The sequence below is a fragment of the Capsella rubella genome, unplaced genomic scaffold (assembly GCF_000375325.1).
Source record: "Capsella rubella cultivar Monte Gargano unplaced genomic scaffold, Caprub1_0 scaffold_6, whole genome shotgun sequence".
Classification (NCBI taxonomy): domain Eukaryota; kingdom Viridiplantae; phylum Streptophyta; class Magnoliopsida; order Brassicales; family Brassicaceae; genus Capsella; species Capsella rubella.
In genome coordinates this window covers 2,169,237-2,186,694 of record NW_006238918.1, presented here as the reverse complement: position 1 = coordinate 2,186,694, position 17,458 = coordinate 2,169,237, and the positions used below count along the sequence as shown (strand labels likewise).

The window sequence follows — 17,458 nt, the reverse complement described above, 5'->3', positions numbered from 1 at the left end:
GATAATTTTGTTCCATAATTTCATAATTTGCCAGATAGAAATGTCATATATTGTATATCCCAATTGGTTATTTATGATTAGAAAGGGACTTGTATATTTGAGTCCCAATGACTATAGAGAAGGGGAGGTGAGATAGTGATGTCAACCAAGAAACCTAGAAATGATTTAACAAAATATAAAAACTATTGTATGTCGTTACTGCGTTGCATTTTACTATAAATACACCACTTCAGCAGTTTTTACTCAAAACACACAACATCAAAACATTATACATGTCGATGGAGGAGCTTAGTAGCTGTGAGAGTTTTCTCACAAGCTCTAAACCCTACTTCGCCATGATATCTCTCCAGTTTGGCTACGCCGGCATGAACATAATTACCAAAATATCCCTCAACACCGGTATGAGCCACTACGTCCTTGTCGTCTACCGCCATGCAATAGCCACCGCGGTTATCGCACCCTTTGCTTTCTTCTTTGAAAGGTTATATCCACTTTGTTAATTTTTATTAGCCAATATTAGATAAATTGTTAATTCATGGTTTCTATTTTCTAACTCGGGATTTTATCAATTCAACAGGAAAGCTCAGCCAAAAATAACGATATCCATTTTCATGCAACTCTTCATTCTCGGCCTTCTCGGGTTGTTACTTATTCATCAATTAATGTCTCTATTTAACTACGTTTTCTTTTGAACCAGAATTTAAGGAACTGTATTAACATTTTTATACGATAAACTATTAATGTTTACAGGCCAGTGATCGATCAAAACTTCTATTACATGGGGTTGAAATATACTTCGCCTACGTTCTCGTGCGCCATGAGCAACATGCTTCCGGCCATGACCTTTGTCTTAGCCGTCCTGTTCCGGTACGTAAATAAATGCACAGATTTATTACGTAAACTAATGTTTTGAAACTATAGTTTCATTCTAAGCTAAAAAAACCAAACGTACTACTAATTGTGAGAACACAGGATGGAGATGTTGGACGTGAAGAAACTGTGGTGTCAGGCGAAAATAGGCGGAACGGTGGTGACAGTGGGCGGTGCGATGGTGATGACAATTTACAAAGGACCAATCGTTGAGCTGTTTTGGACCAAATATATGCATCTTCAAGACAACGAGGCGACGTCGTCTAAGAGCTCAAGTGATAAGGATTTTCTCAAAGGATCAATCCTCCTCATCTTTGCAACACTCGCATGGGCCTCCCTCTTCGTTCTACAGGTACGTACACACGCATAAATAGAGAAACTTTGAGTATAAAACTCGAGACTCTCTTAAATATTTCCACTTCTGCCCTTTATCTAATTTGGTTTTATGTGATTAGGCAAGGATACTAAAGACGTATGCGAAGCATCAGCTATCTCTAACAACACTAGTTTGCTTCATCGGAACAATACAAGCAGTTGCTGTGACGTTTGTGATGGAACACAACCCTTCTGCTTGGAGAATTGGTTGGGACATGAACCTTCTTGCCGCCGCTTACTCTGTAATAATATATATTAATTAGCTTCTCTAATCTTTTCATAAACGTTTCATGTATTTAAATTATTTACTTACTCTGATATATATTGATAAATGAAAATAGGGGATTGTGGCATCAAGTATCTCATACTATGTGCAAGGGATAGTGATGAAGAAAAGAGGACCTGTGTTTGCTACTGCCTTTAGTCCTTTAATGATGATTATTGTTGCTGTCATGGGTTCTTTTGTCTTGGCTGAAAATATCTTCCTTGGAGGGTAATTACAAAATTTCCATATCTCTGCCTTTTACTTCTTCTTCTCCATGCATAGTTTTATATATGTTTGCGGCATGCAGGGTAATTGGTGCGGTACTGATTGTAATTGGGTTGTATGCGGTCTTATGGGGAAAGCAAAAGGAGAATCAAGAAGTGACTATTTGTGAACCCACCAAGATTGACTCAAACAGTAAAGTAACTGAGGATGTGGAAGCTAGTAGTATTGGAACTGAAATGAAATCTCGGAAGGCGATAACTCTATGCTCTCTTCTATTGTAATCAGCGTACCACTATCGGAAACACCTTTGAAGAAGACTATCCAAGAGCCATGAAGATTATATGTCTATATATGTTATTTATGAGGAAAAGAAGAATAAAACTAACGACTGTTTTGGTCGAATCTGTATTTTTGTCTTTTTAATTTTGACCTATATATATACGTGACAGGCATGTGAGACCGTTAAGAGTAAGAATAGCTCCAACTTTTTTTGTTTCCTTTTGTAAGCAAAGAGTTCCAAATTACACCATCTTTTTACGAAGGCTTTCAACCATATTTGAGGATTTCACCGAAAATATTTATTGCTTTGCTGCTTGCTCCTAATTAATAAAAAACTTATCATTATTTGGACCGCATCAGATCGTCCTTTCGACAGCATCCAATGTAAGAAATCGAGTAAATCAATCCACTTTTTAAACTATCTTTGAAGCTTGTGCAAAGTTCATTTAATACTAGCACGTAATCACACCTGAGATACTATAGCAGTAATTAGTAATCCATACTTTTAAAACCGAAATCTTCTATGAATATGCATTTTTCTCTTTGAAAAAAAAGAATGATTTTATTATATGAAGTTCTTTAGGTTTATAATCACGCCTGCTGAGATAATGCTATATTTCACTTACGTATAATGGGAAGATTAAAAAAAAAAAAATGAAAACCTTATTCCCCAAAATAAAGTTGAGATCCCAAAACCAAAGCACACAAATCTGTACAAAATTGTGATTTGATAATCCGATGACGTATGAAGTACGCATAAAAGTTGATCCAATGGCTGATCACTTTGATCATAAGTCACAATCGCATACTCATGCAACAAAATAATAATCCTAATTTTTTTATTTCATAAACTCCTTGGAAAAAATATACGATTTTAATTGAGCTTTCAAATTCAATCCTAAAGTGTAATAAAAATATATTAACTAATTTCATCAATCTCATAACATAAAAGGGAGCTATATAAGATGAAAAGGTGATTAATTGATTAATTAACACTTCACCTGATTTGGAAGGCAAGCGGGGAGAAATGGGACAAGGGCGTGGCTAGCCTAGAAGGAGCCGGTGAGTTCCTACAAAGAGGACACGTAGCACTTGTCCGTAGCCACTCATCGACACAATCAGTATGGAAGCAGTGGTTACATTCCGGTATACACCGAACCGGTTCCCTAGCCTCGTAATCACACAAGCATATCGAACATGGGCCGCTGTTGGGCCTCGGTAATCTCCGGCTATCTCCCAACACTATCTTTGGATATGACTCTATCACCGGACGGTCCAGACCGAGTTTCACCTCGGCCGCGGGAGACGGCGAGTCAAGAGCCCCGTCACTCGTCCTGGCTTCATCTCCTCTTCCTGTAGATTTAGACCTTATGCAGATGTATGAAGCCAGCATTATAAAGGATATGAGAACCAAGATGCTTACGGCAATGGCGATGCCATATCCGAGACCAACCCCACTAGGCGGAGGACTTACCGGAGGCATTATAACATATGGACAGAGAGATAAGAGTGTGAGAGTGAGAGTCTAGAAAATATGGAAGAAGAAGAAGAAGTAGAAGAGTTTGTAAAGGAGAAGGGGACAAGTTTGACGTAGTCCGCGGGAAAGCAATTAAATGGTGTTGCAGAAACATTAATTTTTTCCTCACATATGCATACGAGAGATTATGTAAATTATCTTCTTAAATCGTTCATATTCTTGTATTAATTATAACGGACCGTTGACTCTCTTGATTTCTAAGGAGAGGTTTTTAAAAAATATGTTAGCGGGGAAACCGACAAAATAAATCTAGAAGTCCTTGGAGTTAGTGATTAACTATAACATCAATTGTACAAACATTTATTAAATACATGGATGTACACATGCATATATCTATTGGTGTGTACGAATATCAAACGATATCACCACTAATTCAACTGTATATTATCTTATCATTTAGATCTTGATATGGTTCATTGCGAATTAGTCTTGTTAAAACAAAAATATACAATCCACATTAGCTAATACATAAAGAAGCTCTTTCAGTCAAATAAGTTGAGAATACTGCAAACCTAACATCTTTAACGTAACTTAAAAACTACTGTAACAGTTACACTAGCAAACCCCATTACGGAATATATCTAAATAAGCTAATATTTCATTTACTCACCTCAATTGATTCACCCATTACTCCTTTTAGAAAAGAGAACAAGGCTTTTTGCAAAAAGGTTACAGACTCATGTATTTGTGAAACATGCACTGTGGCTTCTTCATTCAGAAATTGTGGAATCAAAATTTTTTTCGCAGGATTTTACATAATAATCACTTCTCTTTTTTTTCCCCGGAAAATATGAATTTGATTGCAAGAACTTTTAGAATCACATTTTTTAGATAGTTTTTTTTTTTTTTTCAAATCGCTTCCAAACTGTTATCTCATTCAAGAATATGAAACAGTAGCATATCTCACAAATCTTGACTTGTTATATATGATTCATAATGTTATAATATCAAGTAGTACCGCTTCCGAATCAAATCGGTATTGCACTTGGGTCACACAATCATTCATGCCTTATATATCATTTTACCTTGTCAACTTGTTCAATATGTGAAGTGAACGGAGTGGCAATCGAATAAATGTACATTATTAAAGAAAAGTTAGTCACATAATACAATAACCATGTTCTGTTTTGTGAAAAGTTTGATCACAGAACACACTAACCATGTTCTATTTTTTATATCATGTGGGAGACAACTATATATTTTCCTTATTATACGCTGCCCATCAATAACTAATACCCCACAAGAGTAGTGGAAATCTCAATAAAAGTAACTTTCGCACTATCGGAAGAGTAAAGAAACAGATGAATTATATATACCATTATTGGCCGACACCAATTTTTACAGAGAAGAATAAAAGAAAAGAGGTAATAATAATATAGAATGCTTACAAAATAAGGAGTAATAACTAAACCAGTAGTACCCCCAAGTTTTCACCGGTCCTCATTATTGGAGCTGAGGCTATCAAAGATTCAAGAAGCAATAGCAACACTTCTCTACTTTAGACGGTTCTGTACTCTGAAGTGGGTTTAGTACTGCATGATTGTGAGATCCTATCGGAAACACTTGAAACAATTATTAATCACTCTTTTCTGAAGAGACTGTTGGATATTTGAAAAGCATAACCCACTTATTAATCTAAATTGAGATAATATCTATAGGCTTTAATTGGGAGATAATTCTCTTCAAAAAATATGAAATGTTTAAGAGATAAAATAATTATTGAAAATGATCTCGGATCAATATCTTAGATTTCCCCTGGAAAAGGACATATTATTGGGTTATATACATACACACAAATCATTAAATCTAAGATCACATAAGTCAATATCTTACAGAGTTTAGAAAGGGTAGCAAAGAAAGATTGGTTCTTCCAAACTGGACATCTATCAGACACTTAGGTTAAGGATAATGTTTTATGCTTTAACAATATTTTTCTTTTCGTACAGTCCATCCAAATTTATCTAAAATATAAATATTGTAGGTCCAGTGAAAACCGAAACCAAGAGTTTTAACTTATATATTGATCAATGGCAAAAACATTATCTACTAAGTCAAATTTTCTGCTGTGTATAATTAGAAAAACTAAAAACTATAACATTAGATTCAAAAAAAAAAAAAAAACTAAAAACTAGAAATCACATTCCAAGTGTTTGCAACGAGAAAAACACCCTAAAACCAAAAATGAAACACTAATAGAGTGTATAATACAGTCATGTGTTACAAACATGCCATTAATATATAACACTAGTATAAAACTCCAACCTAAAATATTTTCCAAAAAACGAAGAAAACGCGTATTATGCAATATGCATATTTAGCAAAACATCTACAACACAACAATTTACGGATAAATAAATATAAATCCCTTGTTATGGTAAGTTGTAGTCATAGCAAAGATATGATGAGGTTACAGTAAAAACTAGTGTCTTCCAAACAAAATACTAGAGCATTTTAACTTTAACCTTTGTAATTATCCCGCCTGATTCGAATTTAAAACCTAATCAGCGGAAATAATCCTTGATTTGTAGCATATAATTATTACCGTTTAATATAATTTTGATTTTATGTGGTTGGTCATATTGTAGCTCAGACCACTATATATAGCCCTCTCATGCCAACACCATTTAATATCCCATCCAACACAAAAGCATATAATACACACAATATGTCTAGTCTTGTTTTTTTCCTCCAGCTTCTTTTCATCGTCCCATTAGCACTAGGGTTAAACCACCCAAACTGTGACCTGACCAAGACTCAAGACCAAGGCTCCACCTTAAGAATCTTCCACATAGACAGCCCTTGCTCCCCTTTCAAATCATCGTCCCCGCTCTCATGGGAAGCGCGTGTGCTGAAGACGTTGGCTCAGGACCAGGCCCGTCTCCAGTACTTGGGCAACCTCGTCGCCAAGAGATCTGTTGTCCCCATCGCCTCAGGGCGTCAAATGCTGCAGAGCACCACGTACATTGTCAAGGCTCTGATCGGAACTCCGGCTCAGTCGCTGCTCCTAGCCATGGACACTAGCAGTGACGTGGCTTGGTTTCCTTGCTCAGGCTGCGTCGGCTGTCCTTCTAACACCGCCTTTTCTCCAGCCAAGTCCACCTCCTTCAAAAACGTTAGCTGCAGCGCTCCTCAGTGTAAACAGGTACACTAATTTCGTACTAACTACATAACAGTAACACACACCTACGCTACATAATATATAATAAATATGCTTTTGGAATGTTTTTTTGGATTAATCAATCATATCCTCACACTTACACTCTCACATCATTAAAATAAACAACTCACATTAAAAAAAAAAAATATATATATATATATATAGCTCAAGAATATGGCACTATATTGTAGTCAAAATTTAATATTAGTAACCTGTAGTTTGTTTTTTCATCTTAAGAATGTGAGCATGAGTATATACATCATTGCTGTTACAAAATGAAAAGCTAGTAACTCACTATCAGATCTAGAATTTATGTAAATAATACAAAAGTTTAGATGAAAAAGTTACTTACAGAGAGTGGGGTCCCACGTGGTTATAATTGATAATTCCACCCACATTCCAAAAAAACGTTCACGGGTTATGACAGAACCACTAAAAACTCGACCGACACATTAGTCATTAGTCACACACTCGCACTACAATACACTACACTAGACTCCGCATCAAGTCATTAACGATTCACGTGAACACTTTGCCGCAGGTACCGAACCCCACGTGTTCCGCACGCTCGTGTTCGTTCAACCTCACCTACGGAAGCTCCTCCATTGCGGCTAACCTCTCCCAGGACACCATCCGCCTAGCCTCCGACCCTATCAACGCCTTTACCTTCGGATGCGTCAACAAAGTCGCCGGTGGAGGAACCATCCCACCTCCCCAAGGCTTGTTGGGCTTGGGTCGTGGCCCACTCTCGCTCATGTCACAGGCTCAGTCCATCTACAAGTCCACTTTCTCCTACTGTTTGCCTAGCTTCAGGTCTCTGACCTTCTCTGGTTCGCTCCGACTCGGCCCTACCTCCCAGCCCCAGCGCATCAAGTACACTCAACTTCTCAGGAACCCTAGGAGGTCTTCTTTGTATTACGTCAACCTCGTCGCCATCCGCGTCGGCCGGAAAGTCGTCGATTTGCCTCCGGCAGCTATTGCTTTCAATCCTTCCACCGGCGCTGGAACCATCTTTGACTCCGGTATGTAATCATATTAAATCTTGGTTTATTTGGCTTCGGTTTAGTTCGGTTAATTAATGTCTTTAATTTTAGGTGAATGTGTTTAAATTCTTTTAGTTATATAAACAGATTTGGTTTTTGTATGTGTTTTGGTTTGGTTATATAGTTAAACCATTTGATGTGTAGGGACTGTGTACACGCGGCTGGCTAAACCAGTATACGAGGCAGTGAGGAACGAGTTCAGGAAGCGCGTGAAGCCACGTACCGCCGTGGTGACGTCACTCGGGGGTTTCGACACATGCTACTCAGGGCAAGTCACGGTGCCGACGATAACATTCATGTTCAAGGGAGTGAACATGACGATGCCGGCTGATAACCTGATGCTACACAGCACCGCAGGGAGCATGTCGTGCCTAGCCATTGCAGCAGCGCCAGAGAACGTAAACTCTGTGGTAAATGTGATAGCAAGCATGCAGCAGCAGAACCACCGTGTCCTCATCGACGTTCCCAATGGACGGCTCGGTTTGGCACGTGAACGATGCTCTTGAAAAGATGAATGAGACAATAAAGAGCCTACTCATATTTATGCAGAGACTTGTTTGTTTGTGTTATTTGTGTGTTTCATTTTTGTCTTTGTTCTTGTCGTTTTTGCTTCACCAGTCTTAGAGGGCGGTGGTGCTTAGCATTTGTGCTGTCTACTGTAGCATTTGTGCTGTTCTATCTAGTCATTTTTAAGTTTTTTTTTCTCTTCTTTTAATTGTTCTTGGATTTTCTAGAGATTCGGATCTTAACTAATCAAATAATGAAATGAAACTATATATTTGGTCCTTACTGTATGCAACAATAATATAAATCAAAATATTTTACATATAATGTAAGATACATCTACATAAACAAATTAAAGTTCGACTCTTGTTTCATTCCATTATATATGAGGGGTATATCATATTTGTTTTGTATACAAAATTTCCTTTATCCCACAACGGGAAAGTGTGATTTGAACCCCACATGCTTAAGATACAATACAATGGGAGTATGGAGATAGTGGCTAACCAAGCACTATAGCAGTACACAAGGCCTAGCTGTAATGATTAAACTATGTGCAAACTTAATTTTGCGGAAATTAAAATGAACTAAAGATGGAAGAAAGAAAAAAGGAAAAGAAAAGAGATGTGAAAAAAATGTCTAGACACATTCATACACACACGAAAAAAGAAGAGAAAAATGTACTAATTAATGTATACAATATTAATTGTATTGAAATGAACATTATTGGTGGGCATTTGGTTTGATTCGTGCTTTAGAAGATGTATCTATGAAAAAACATATGTTATACCGGATTTTTTTTTTTTTAAAAGTTGGTGTGGATTTTTGGATAAATCTGATATAGCAAAACCAAACCTTAAATACTGGATATAACATAATATAAAAGGAAGATTAACATTTTTAGATGTATTAAGGTTTATTTGGTTTGGTTCGGTTCGTAAAATTTGAAAATAAATTGGTGATTGCAATCTTCTTAAAACGCTAAACCATGTATTAAAGGTTTTGTATGTAATACGGAGTTAAGAAATTTGTGGGTTTGGCAGTTACACGCGTAAGTAGGCAAGTGAAAAAGCCCACCACTCATCATCTTTATCTCTTCTCCTTCTCTCTCTCTCTGTTTCTGAGGCGATAGAACGAACAAATCGAAGAATCTCCTCGAAACCTGATCAACTATGTCGAACGTCTTGCTCTCCCCTAACGGCTACGTCTTAGCATCCCCCAAACCTCTTGTCAGATTCCTCAATTCCAAGTCCGCCGGACGGAAACTTCTCGTCTCCGTCGTCAGAGCTTCTTCCGATGATGCTGATTGTAATGCCGAAGAATGTGCTCCCGAGAAAGAGGTACTCTCAATCCCATTTCCTTTTACAACGAAGCTCTGATTCTGTATCGGCTTTAATTTTTGCTCAATTTTGTCTCTTTTTAAAAATACCATGGTGATATTTTTTTGTGTGGTTGCTGTTGATCCAAGGGTTTTTATAAAGAGTCAGACTTTTCTTATAAGATTTTGGTATTAAAGTCTCCCAAGACTCAATGCCACTAGCAAAGTGGTTTTTTTTTTTTTTACAATTGTTATGATGTTAATTGAACACAACAGGTTGGAACTGTGAGCATGGAATGGTTAGCTGGAGAAAAGACTAAAGTGGTGGGAACATTTCCACCTCGGAAGCCGCGTGGTTGGACTGGCTATGTTGAGAAAGATACTGCTGGTCAGACTAATGTTTACTCTATTGAGGTTGGTTCCTCTTTCATTCTCCGGTTACTTATCCACGAGTTTAGGTTTCTGTATTTCCTAGTAGGTTATAGATTTTTAGTACATATAGGGAAGCAGTTAAGAAACTGATAAGAGTTTTTTGGATGGATATAGCCATATGTATAGGTTTTCAGCTGAGACGCGCAGCTTCGAACTTTTTCTGAGGAAACGGTTCTTATGTTCTGTGATGGGCAACAGTTTGGTGTTATATTTGGTCTTGTTTGATATATTCTTTTTGGGGTGTTCTATGTATATGTCCCATTATCCTGTCATCGATCTCCATTTCCAAGGGAGGTGCATTAGCTTGCGACAAGATATGTCAAGCAAACCCTGCATCTCCTTGGGATGGGTTTTTTTATCTAATTGTATTGGCGTTTTCTTATTGACTCAATTCTATTGCTTTTTGCTGAAGAATAGCTTTTCTTGTCACTTTTGCAGCCTGCAGTATATGTTGCAGAGAGTGCGATAAGCTCAGGCACTGCAGGATCTTCATCTGATGGGGCTGAGAACACAGCAGCAATCGTAGCAGGCCTTGCCCTTATCGCAATCGCTGCAGCTTCCTCTATACTCCTCCAAGTCGGGAAAGATGCCCCGTCTCGACCAAAAACAGTGGATTACAGTGGTCCGTCACTTAGCTACTACATCAACAAGTTCAAGACTTCAGAAGTTGTTCAACCTTCTGCCCCCTCTGTCACAGAAGCTCCGCCGGTGGCCGAGCAAGAAATCCCAGTACCAGAAACTCCAACGGTAGCTCAGGAAGAAACCTCAGTACCAGAAACTTCAACGATAGCTCAGGAAGAAACCTCACTGCCGGAAACTATGGCCAGTGAGGCTCAGCCGGAGGCGTCTTCTGTTCCAACAAGTAGTGCCTCTTAGGGGACTAGCCTAGGATTATATGCGTGTGTAAAGATGAGATGAAGCATAGACCAATATTATGCATTCTGTTAATATTCGGATATACATATGTATACACTCTTCTCTATGAGTTGGTGATTTAATCAAATTTAAAGCCAAATCTTTTTGCTAATGTAGTTCCGACCTTGCTTTTACCCTGTCTGGAGAATTTTGACGATATACTAAAAGGTGTTGTTTCTCCTCTAACTTTGTCTTTTAATTTAACATAACAAGTAACTATGTCTGTATTTTACACATGGATATACTAAGCTATTCAAAGGTATATACGGCTCTGTATCCCTATATGCTGGACGAGCCAAGAGATGTCCGACTTTAGTTTTCATGATCTTATATTGAAATCAAGAACACAATATCAAACCATAGAAACTTGTTGTATAGATCTCCTAACAACTCTCACAAAGCCAAAAGACTCGTAAAGAAACAACATCTTCATTTTCAATAGACTCTGAATTCACTGGGTCTAGATCCCTTTTGTAGTGTAGGAGGTTGATACCAATTCTTGAGGTTCTCAGAATGAAAATCCCAAGCTTTAGAGGAATTAGAAGGAAGCTTTGTATATGTAAATCTGTTTGCGTAGTCAGTTTGTATTGTATGAATCAGAAGCTAAAGAACGTAAGACATACACACAAATTTTACGAGTAGAGCTTGTAAAAGAGCCCAACCTGATTAATATGTTTTGTCAATAAAAAATGTCAAGCTAGCTCTAGACCTTAAGGAACATACTGACTGAGGTGTTGAGAGAATGCAGTCGAAAGCAGACCACACTCTAATGTAGCTTTGGTGACAAATTTGATGCAATCTATTTATGAAATACTAAATTATATTCAGTTTTTTTTTTTTTTTTGGGGGCAAATTTAATGTAATTGTAATATTTTGGTAAAAGGAAAAAGAAAAGGAAAAGTGTTCAACTTACGTCTCTCCATGTAATCTCCCCTATGTTTAACTCGATAAACACGAGAGAAAAAATCACGGCACGCAATCTGTGAATATGAAAACTATTTGTTCTTTTTTTTTGTTTTGTTTGTTTGTTCTTTCTTCTTATAAAATAAAATAAAATAGTCGTAATCAAAAAGGTTCGAAGGGGCCTTGGCCATTAAAGTAGGCCGCAACTCACTCAATTTTTTGTTTTTTTTCCTATACTACTATTTAATTAATCTCTCAGTCGACACTTTATTAGTATTTATCTGTTTTTGGCTGCTTTGTCGACTTATTTTTAAAATAATTTATTAAAATAGACTAACAAAAAAAGAAAGTAGGCTCTACAACACACTTTGCCTAAAATAAACGCATCCGATACGGACCGAGATTGCGCCTTTTACGGCATGTCGATGATATCTGATCTCTCTCTCTCTCTCTCTCTCTCTCTATCTCTCTGTTGTGTCTTCCATCTAGTAGTACTACACTAGTTCATTACCTATCTATTTTTACATACTTCCTTTTCTTTTCTTCTTTTTCTGACCAAAACAGGCATGTCGATACACATGACAAAATCGAACCATCTTATCTTATCTATATTTCGAAAAGAAATCTATTATTTATTACGTAATTAAAGTCGAAGACTCCATGACATCATGTTTCCTCTACAAATTTTAATCCTACACTTGTACTTTTAACAGCTGTAAAAAACGCATGTAGCGGTTTAATTTAATTAGCAGGGTGTAAAATCTCTTGTAACAAAACTCGGATATTGTAAAGTTACGTTTTAGAAGAAAATTTTAAACTACATCGTATGTTGTTGGTTCAATAATAATTTAGTATGGTAGGAGACTTAACAAGAATATGAGTTTAGGAGAAGTCGGGACAATCTTATCCGGATAATATTATTATTATTTGGATATACTATATTAACTAGTGTTCCTCAAATAATAATCAGTTTAGAAAAGTATGTTTGGTAAGAGACAATTATAAATTAATCAAACCTTTCAATTTGCAAGATTCGTTTCAAGGATGCAATATCAAAGCATTTAATAATATTATCAAAAAAAAAAGTGAAAAATTAGTTTCTGTGAGTTTTTGGAAGTGGGGATCGATGGGGGCATCAGAATTCAGAAGACTAAAATTTAATATGCTATGGCCCCATTCCCCAACATGAATATATATTATGTGGCACAAAAAAAGTCTCGTAATAGTTTTGTAATCCGAAGTAACACGTACATAACTACGTGAGTATTTTGATTTTTTTTTTTCCAAAATGATTTGCCACTCAGATAACAATGTACTTGTTCAAGAACTATAAATCATAAACATAAAAATGAAAGAAAACTCAAGTGTTTCTTATAAAATAATTCTTGATGTGAAATTTACGATTGCTAACTTTTTTTCGGCATAAACTTTTCTAATATATTTATGAAAAAATCATGTAGAAGGATTTGATCAATTTGTCTTATATCTTATTTAACTATTTCGTACATATTGATGTATTTTTATAAAAAAAATTATGCCCTAAGAGAGGTGTGGGGTTCTCACCTAAGTAAGCTAGTAAATAATAGGCAGGAGGAACTCCATGCGCGATGTGTGGAATTGAACGTGGTACCACGTGGGTATGGAGTGGTTCTTTCGTTTATATGGGACTATGGGTAGCCTACAAGAGGTGTTCGTCTTTTAAGAATCTTCAACTCCAAATAAGGGAAAACAAAAAAGTAGAAATAAAGACAGGTCACACAACCATCAAAGTTCAAAGACATATCACTTTCTGAAGAAAATTGTAATAGTTAAACGCAAAAACAATTGCGTTAAAAGAAGAACTTTCGTATGTCGATAGCCCACAAACATACAGATATCAAACTGAAAGGATAAATACAAAATCAAATAGAGCCCTCATATATCATGTCGTTATACTATTATATTCAATTATTCAATCGTTAATATATAGCCAAATCGTGAGAAGCATAGATGTTACACTGTTCACCAGTGTTTTCCATTATATTACTAACAGACAGATATTTCATTTGTATTGTAGCTATAATTGGTCTGTTCATTTCAGGGGTTTTACTTTATCTCTGTCCAAATATGGATGATCCAGTCGACAACTCAAGCGTGATGGGTATAGTCTGATAAATATAGCTCATAATAATACAAGCTATAATAGTCCAAAATGACTTAACTGAATTGTGCTCCTCCTTAGAACACGTATTGTGATTAATTTCGACTGAAGATTTATTGTAAGAAAGTATACGGCCGGAATCATCTTTCAGGTCTACGTGATTTCTTGGCCGAAAAGCTCGAAGTGGACATATTTATATTTATCGGAGCCCTACCGAAAAAAAAAAGAATAATGTCCACAGTAACTAATCAAACATGTGACATTCTCATACAAAATACTCTATGAGATTGTACGTATATATGGATGAATTCAAATGTAAAGATCGTTCAAATGTCGACAATATATGAGAAATTATATAGTCTAATGATCTTGAATGATTTCGTTTGTTATATCACCACCTGAACTCAACTCTAGCAAAATGGTATAAATCTTAACATTTACACCCAAAAAAAAAAAAAAAAAACTCTAGCAAAATGGTATAAATCTTAACATTTACACACAAAATGCTCGCTCAATTTCCATATTATTCTACTGGGGTCCTGGTTGTTTAAACTTATACAGTTTCATCATAATTCTGTTTTGTAATGTTCTTTTGTTATTACAGAGATAATGAAGCAACGTCGTCTTGATTTTTTAATAATTAAATATCGTTGTGTTTGCCATTAAGATTTTTATTTATTTATATATATAATATTATATATAAAGTTGGAAATCTATGTGTTAATAGAAAATTAAAATTATTTATAAAAGCTAAATCCTCTAATATTAGAAAATGATTTTGCCCTTGGTAATATTGTTTTTGACCTTTTTTGGTTAAATACCATTGTAGTTAGGAGTAATGAACAAAACGATGCGCTTTGGGTAATATATTTCCTTAAAAAGACATGTGACTTTCCTTTGAAAATAAATTGGAAAGTTGAGTTCTGCCGACAAGTTATGGACGAAAAACATATGTATAAAAGCAGCAAACCAAACCATACACAAACTCCAAAGGGAATAGTACATTCAGACAATGACACGTCTTTACTACTAACAAGAGAAAAAGAAAAAAAGATATCGAGTGAAAGAGTAGTAAATATTGGAGTGGGGCAACTAAATATTCGCACACGCCGTTTATTTCCCACGTGCGTGATAACAACTCAACGGAGGCTGCTGCTGCTGCTCCTCTCTCTTCTCTTCTTCACACCATCCAAAGGCATCTCTCATGCATTTTGCGTTATTATATAAACAGCCAACTTCCTCACGAAATCTTACACCCAAACAACACACAATAAGAGAAGAAACAGTTTCTATATATATATACTCGAGAAAGAAACAATGGCGACCTCAAGCGTGAAGACCATTCCAATGGCGATCCCAAATTTCTCCATGTGCCACAAGCTCGAGCTCCTCAAGGAAGGCAAAACCCGCGACCAGAAACACGGAGGAGATCATGACGAAGGCTTGAGCTACGAGTTCCAAGAGATGTTGGACTCTCTTCCAAAGGAGAGGGGATGGAGAACTCGTTACCTTTACCTCTTCCAAGGGTTCTGGTGCCAAGCCAAGGAGATTCAAGCTATCATGTCCTTCCAACGACATTTCCGGCCCTTTCCCAACGACGTCGTTCTCGCTACCATTCCTAAATCCGGTACGACCTGGTTGAAAGCTTTAACTTTTACCATCCTTAACCGTCACCGGTTTGATCCGGTTTCCTCAAGCACCGACCACCCTCTTCTCACTTCCAACCCTCATGACCTCGTACCTTTCTTCGAGTACAAGCTTTACGCGGACGGAGCTGTTCCGGACCTCTCGGGTCTAGCCAGGCCCAGAGCATTCGCAACCCACGTCCCTTTCGGTTCCCTCAAGGATTCAATCGAGGAGCCTGGTGTGAAGGTCGTCTACTTGTGCCGGAACCCGTTTGACACATTCATCTCCTCGTGGCATTTTATCAACAACATCAAATCCGAGTCAGTGAGCCCAGTCTCGTTAGACGAAGGGTTTGATCTGTATTGCCGGGGAGTGATCGGGTTTGGCCCGTTCTGGGAACACATGTTGGGGTACTACCGAGAGAGCTTAAAGAGACCAGAGAAAGTCTTGTTTCTAAAGTACGAGGATCTCAAAGAAGACATCGAGACCAACTTGAAGAAGCTTGCAAATTTCTTGGGACTTCCTTTCACCGAAGAAGAGGAACGTAAGGGAGTTGTGAAGGCCATCGCTGATCTTTGTAGCTTCGGGAATATGAAGAAGCTGGAGGTGAACAAGTCAAAGAAGTCGATCAAGAACTTTGAGAATCGGTTCTTGTTTAGGAAAGGAGAAGTGAGTGACTGGGTTAACTATTTGTCGCCTTCACAAGTGGAAAGGTTGTCAGCCTTAGTGGATGACAAGTTAGGTGGATCTGGTCTCACTTTCAGGTTGAGCTAAAGTATCAAGACCACGTGGCGCATCTCTAATCTTGTTTATTCCGAGGGCCTATAAGTTAAGGCAGTTGTATTGTTCTTACAGATAGACAATGAAGCAACGTCCACAATATAGTTTGTCGTGTTTCTTTTTTTTTTTTTTTTGGTCAACATCGAAGTTTGTCGGGTTTTATTTCAATAAATATCATTTTGTGTTTGCCATTATGTTTTCATTTTGTACCAGTGTGTTATTGTTCATGTGTGTAACTGGATGTATAGACAAAAATAAATGTATATATGTGTGTATTATTGTTCATATGTATGTGTATGTATTTTCAAATATATTTTTATATTAGTAAGACAATTTTACCTTATATATTATTTTCTTTATTTTGTTTCATTTTGAGCTTGAGAGCAATATAGCATTACCAAAAAAAAAGAAACCTAGATAGCATATTTTTGTGTTTTTCCAATCATATAGTTTTCTGTAAATACGAGACTGAACGACGTATACGCTGATGAATGTCACAAATCATGTCACCGGAGAAAAGCAATGACTAAACGGCGGGGATGGGTTGTTGTGATGTCACGCATAATGTCACCTAGAGAAGAATTTTTAGTTCTGTCTAAACGGGATGGGTTTCTTGTTGAGCAATCACAAACACGTGATTTTAATCTTGGCAGATAAAAAGACAAACAAATACTTATAACGAAGATCTAACCAAATTTTCAACTAAATTTAAAGCATTGGCATGTGGGTAATTCACAAAACGTACATTTGGCAGGTTCGTAAAGTGTAACCTATTGACATTTGACTAAATTAGCCCATGTTGTTCATAACCATATATTACTTTCATATCAAACTCGATTCCTTTTTGATAAACTTGGATGAGAAACTTTTGATTCTGATATCAAATTGAAGTTAGTTTTGTGAGTTTTCAATTCAAGAATTCAATTGATAATAAATACAGTGACTCATTTACTTTCGTCTATTCTAAAGTTTCAATGTGGGTTCATAAATACATAAACATACAATTATCAAATACACAATAAATATCATTCTAGAATTCAAATCAAAGACAGTATGTACATTGGACTATTCTTTGTACAATACCCGTAA

General features: G+C 36.7%; 5 protein-coding genes across 5 annotated transcripts; 4 read left to right on the top strand and 1 right to left on the bottom strand.

The window, feature by feature from the left end:
* Nucleotides 1-272: 272 nt before the first annotated feature.
* LOC17881975 (WAT1-related protein At5g07050) lies at nucleotides 273-2,016 on the top strand. Its single transcript, XM_023781690.1, has 7 exons — nucleotides 273-481; nucleotides 578-640; nucleotides 751-867; nucleotides 973-1,222; nucleotides 1,326-1,487; nucleotides 1,587-1,738; nucleotides 1,818-2,016. The coding sequence occupies exons 1-7, from the start codon at nucleotides 273-275 to the stop codon at nucleotides 2,014-2,016; spliced, it is 1,152 nt and encodes a 383-aa protein (XP_023637458.1).
* A 995-nt stretch (nucleotides 2,017-3,011) lies between these two features.
* LOC17883181 (putative RING-H2 finger protein ATL69) lies at nucleotides 3,012-3,497 on the bottom strand. Its single transcript, XM_006289919.1, has one exon. It carries the CDS (start codon nucleotides 3,495-3,497, stop codon nucleotides 3,012-3,014), a length of 486 nt encoding a protein of 161 aa, XP_006289981.1.
* A 2,650-nt stretch (nucleotides 3,498-6,147) lies between these two features.
* On the top strand, nucleotides 6,148-8,540 carry LOC17881470 (aspartyl protease AED3). The gene is made up of 3 exons (XM_006287655.2): nucleotides 6,148-6,693; nucleotides 7,250-7,730; nucleotides 7,896-8,540. Exons 1-3 carry the CDS (start codon nucleotides 6,163-6,165, stop codon nucleotides 8,255-8,257), a joined length of 1,374 nt encoding a protein of 457 aa, XP_006287717.1. The 5' UTR covers nucleotides 6,148-6,162; the 3' UTR covers nucleotides 8,258-8,540.
* Nucleotides 8,541-9,303: 763 nt separating this feature from the next.
* Nucleotides 9,304-11,036, top strand: LOC17881803 (protein MAINTENANCE OF PSII UNDER HIGH LIGHT 1). Its single transcript, XM_006286488.2, has 3 exons — nucleotides 9,304-9,595; nucleotides 9,850-9,987; nucleotides 10,444-11,036. The coding sequence occupies exons 1-3, from the start codon at nucleotides 9,428-9,430 to the stop codon at nucleotides 10,879-10,881; spliced, it is 744 nt and encodes a 247-aa protein (XP_006286550.1). The 5' UTR covers nucleotides 9,304-9,427; the 3' UTR covers nucleotides 10,882-11,036.
* Nucleotides 11,037-14,892: 3,856 nt separating this feature from the next.
* Nucleotides 14,893-16,619, top strand: LOC17884365 (cytosolic sulfotransferase 15). The gene has a single exon (XM_006289832.2). The coding sequence runs from the start codon at nucleotides 15,281-15,283 to the stop codon at nucleotides 16,361-16,363; it is 1,083 nt and encodes a 360-aa protein (XP_006289894.1). The 5' UTR covers nucleotides 14,893-15,280; the 3' UTR covers nucleotides 16,364-16,619.
* Nucleotides 16,620-17,458: the final 839 nt, after the last annotated feature.

What these genes read in the sequence shown, in the direction of transcription:
- LOC17881975 (XM_023781690.1), top strand. Translation starts at nt 273, where the DNA reads ATGTCGATGGAGGAGCTTAGTAGCTGTGAGAGTTTTCTCACAAGCTCT. An exon ending in CCTCCCTCTTCGTTCTACAG is followed by an intron (nt 1,223 to 1,325) that starts GTACGTACACAC and finishes TTATGTGATTAG; the next exon opens with GCAAGGATACTAAAGACGTA. An exon ending in GAAAATATCTTCCTTGGAGG is followed by an intron (nt 1,739 to 1,817) that starts GTAATTACAAAA and finishes TGCGGCATGCAG; the next exon opens with GGTAATTGGTGCGGTACTGA.
- LOC17883181 (XM_006289919.1), bottom strand. Translation starts at nt 3,497, where the DNA reads ATGCCTCCGGTAAGTCCTCCGCCTAGTGGGGTTGGTCTCGGATATGGC.
- LOC17881470 (XM_006287655.2), top strand. Translation starts at nt 6,163, where the DNA reads ATGCCAACACCATTTAATATCCCATCCAACACAAAAGCATATAATACA. An exon ending in GCGCTCCTCAGTGTAAACAG is followed by an intron (nt 6,694 to 7,249) that starts GTACACTAATTT and finishes ACTTTGCCGCAG; the next exon opens with GTACCGAACCCCACGTGTTC. An exon ending in TGGAACCATCTTTGACTCCG is followed by an intron (nt 7,731 to 7,895) that starts GTATGTAATCAT and finishes TTTGATGTGTAG; the next exon opens with GGACTGTGTACACGCGGCTG.
- LOC17881803 (XM_006286488.2), top strand. Translation starts at nt 9,428, where the DNA reads ATGTCGAACGTCTTGCTCTCCCCTAACGGCTACGTCTTAGCATCCCCC. An exon ending in AATGTGCTCCCGAGAAAGAG is followed by an intron (nt 9,596 to 9,849) that starts GTACTCTCAATC and finishes TGAACACAACAG; the next exon opens with GTTGGAACTGTGAGCATGGA. An exon ending in CTAATGTTTACTCTATTGAG is followed by an intron (nt 9,988 to 10,443) that starts GTTGGTTCCTCT and finishes TCACTTTTGCAG; the next exon opens with CCTGCAGTATATGTTGCAGA.
- LOC17884365 (XM_006289832.2), top strand. Translation starts at nt 15,281, where the DNA reads ATGGCGACCTCAAGCGTGAAGACCATTCCAATGGCGATCCCAAATTTC.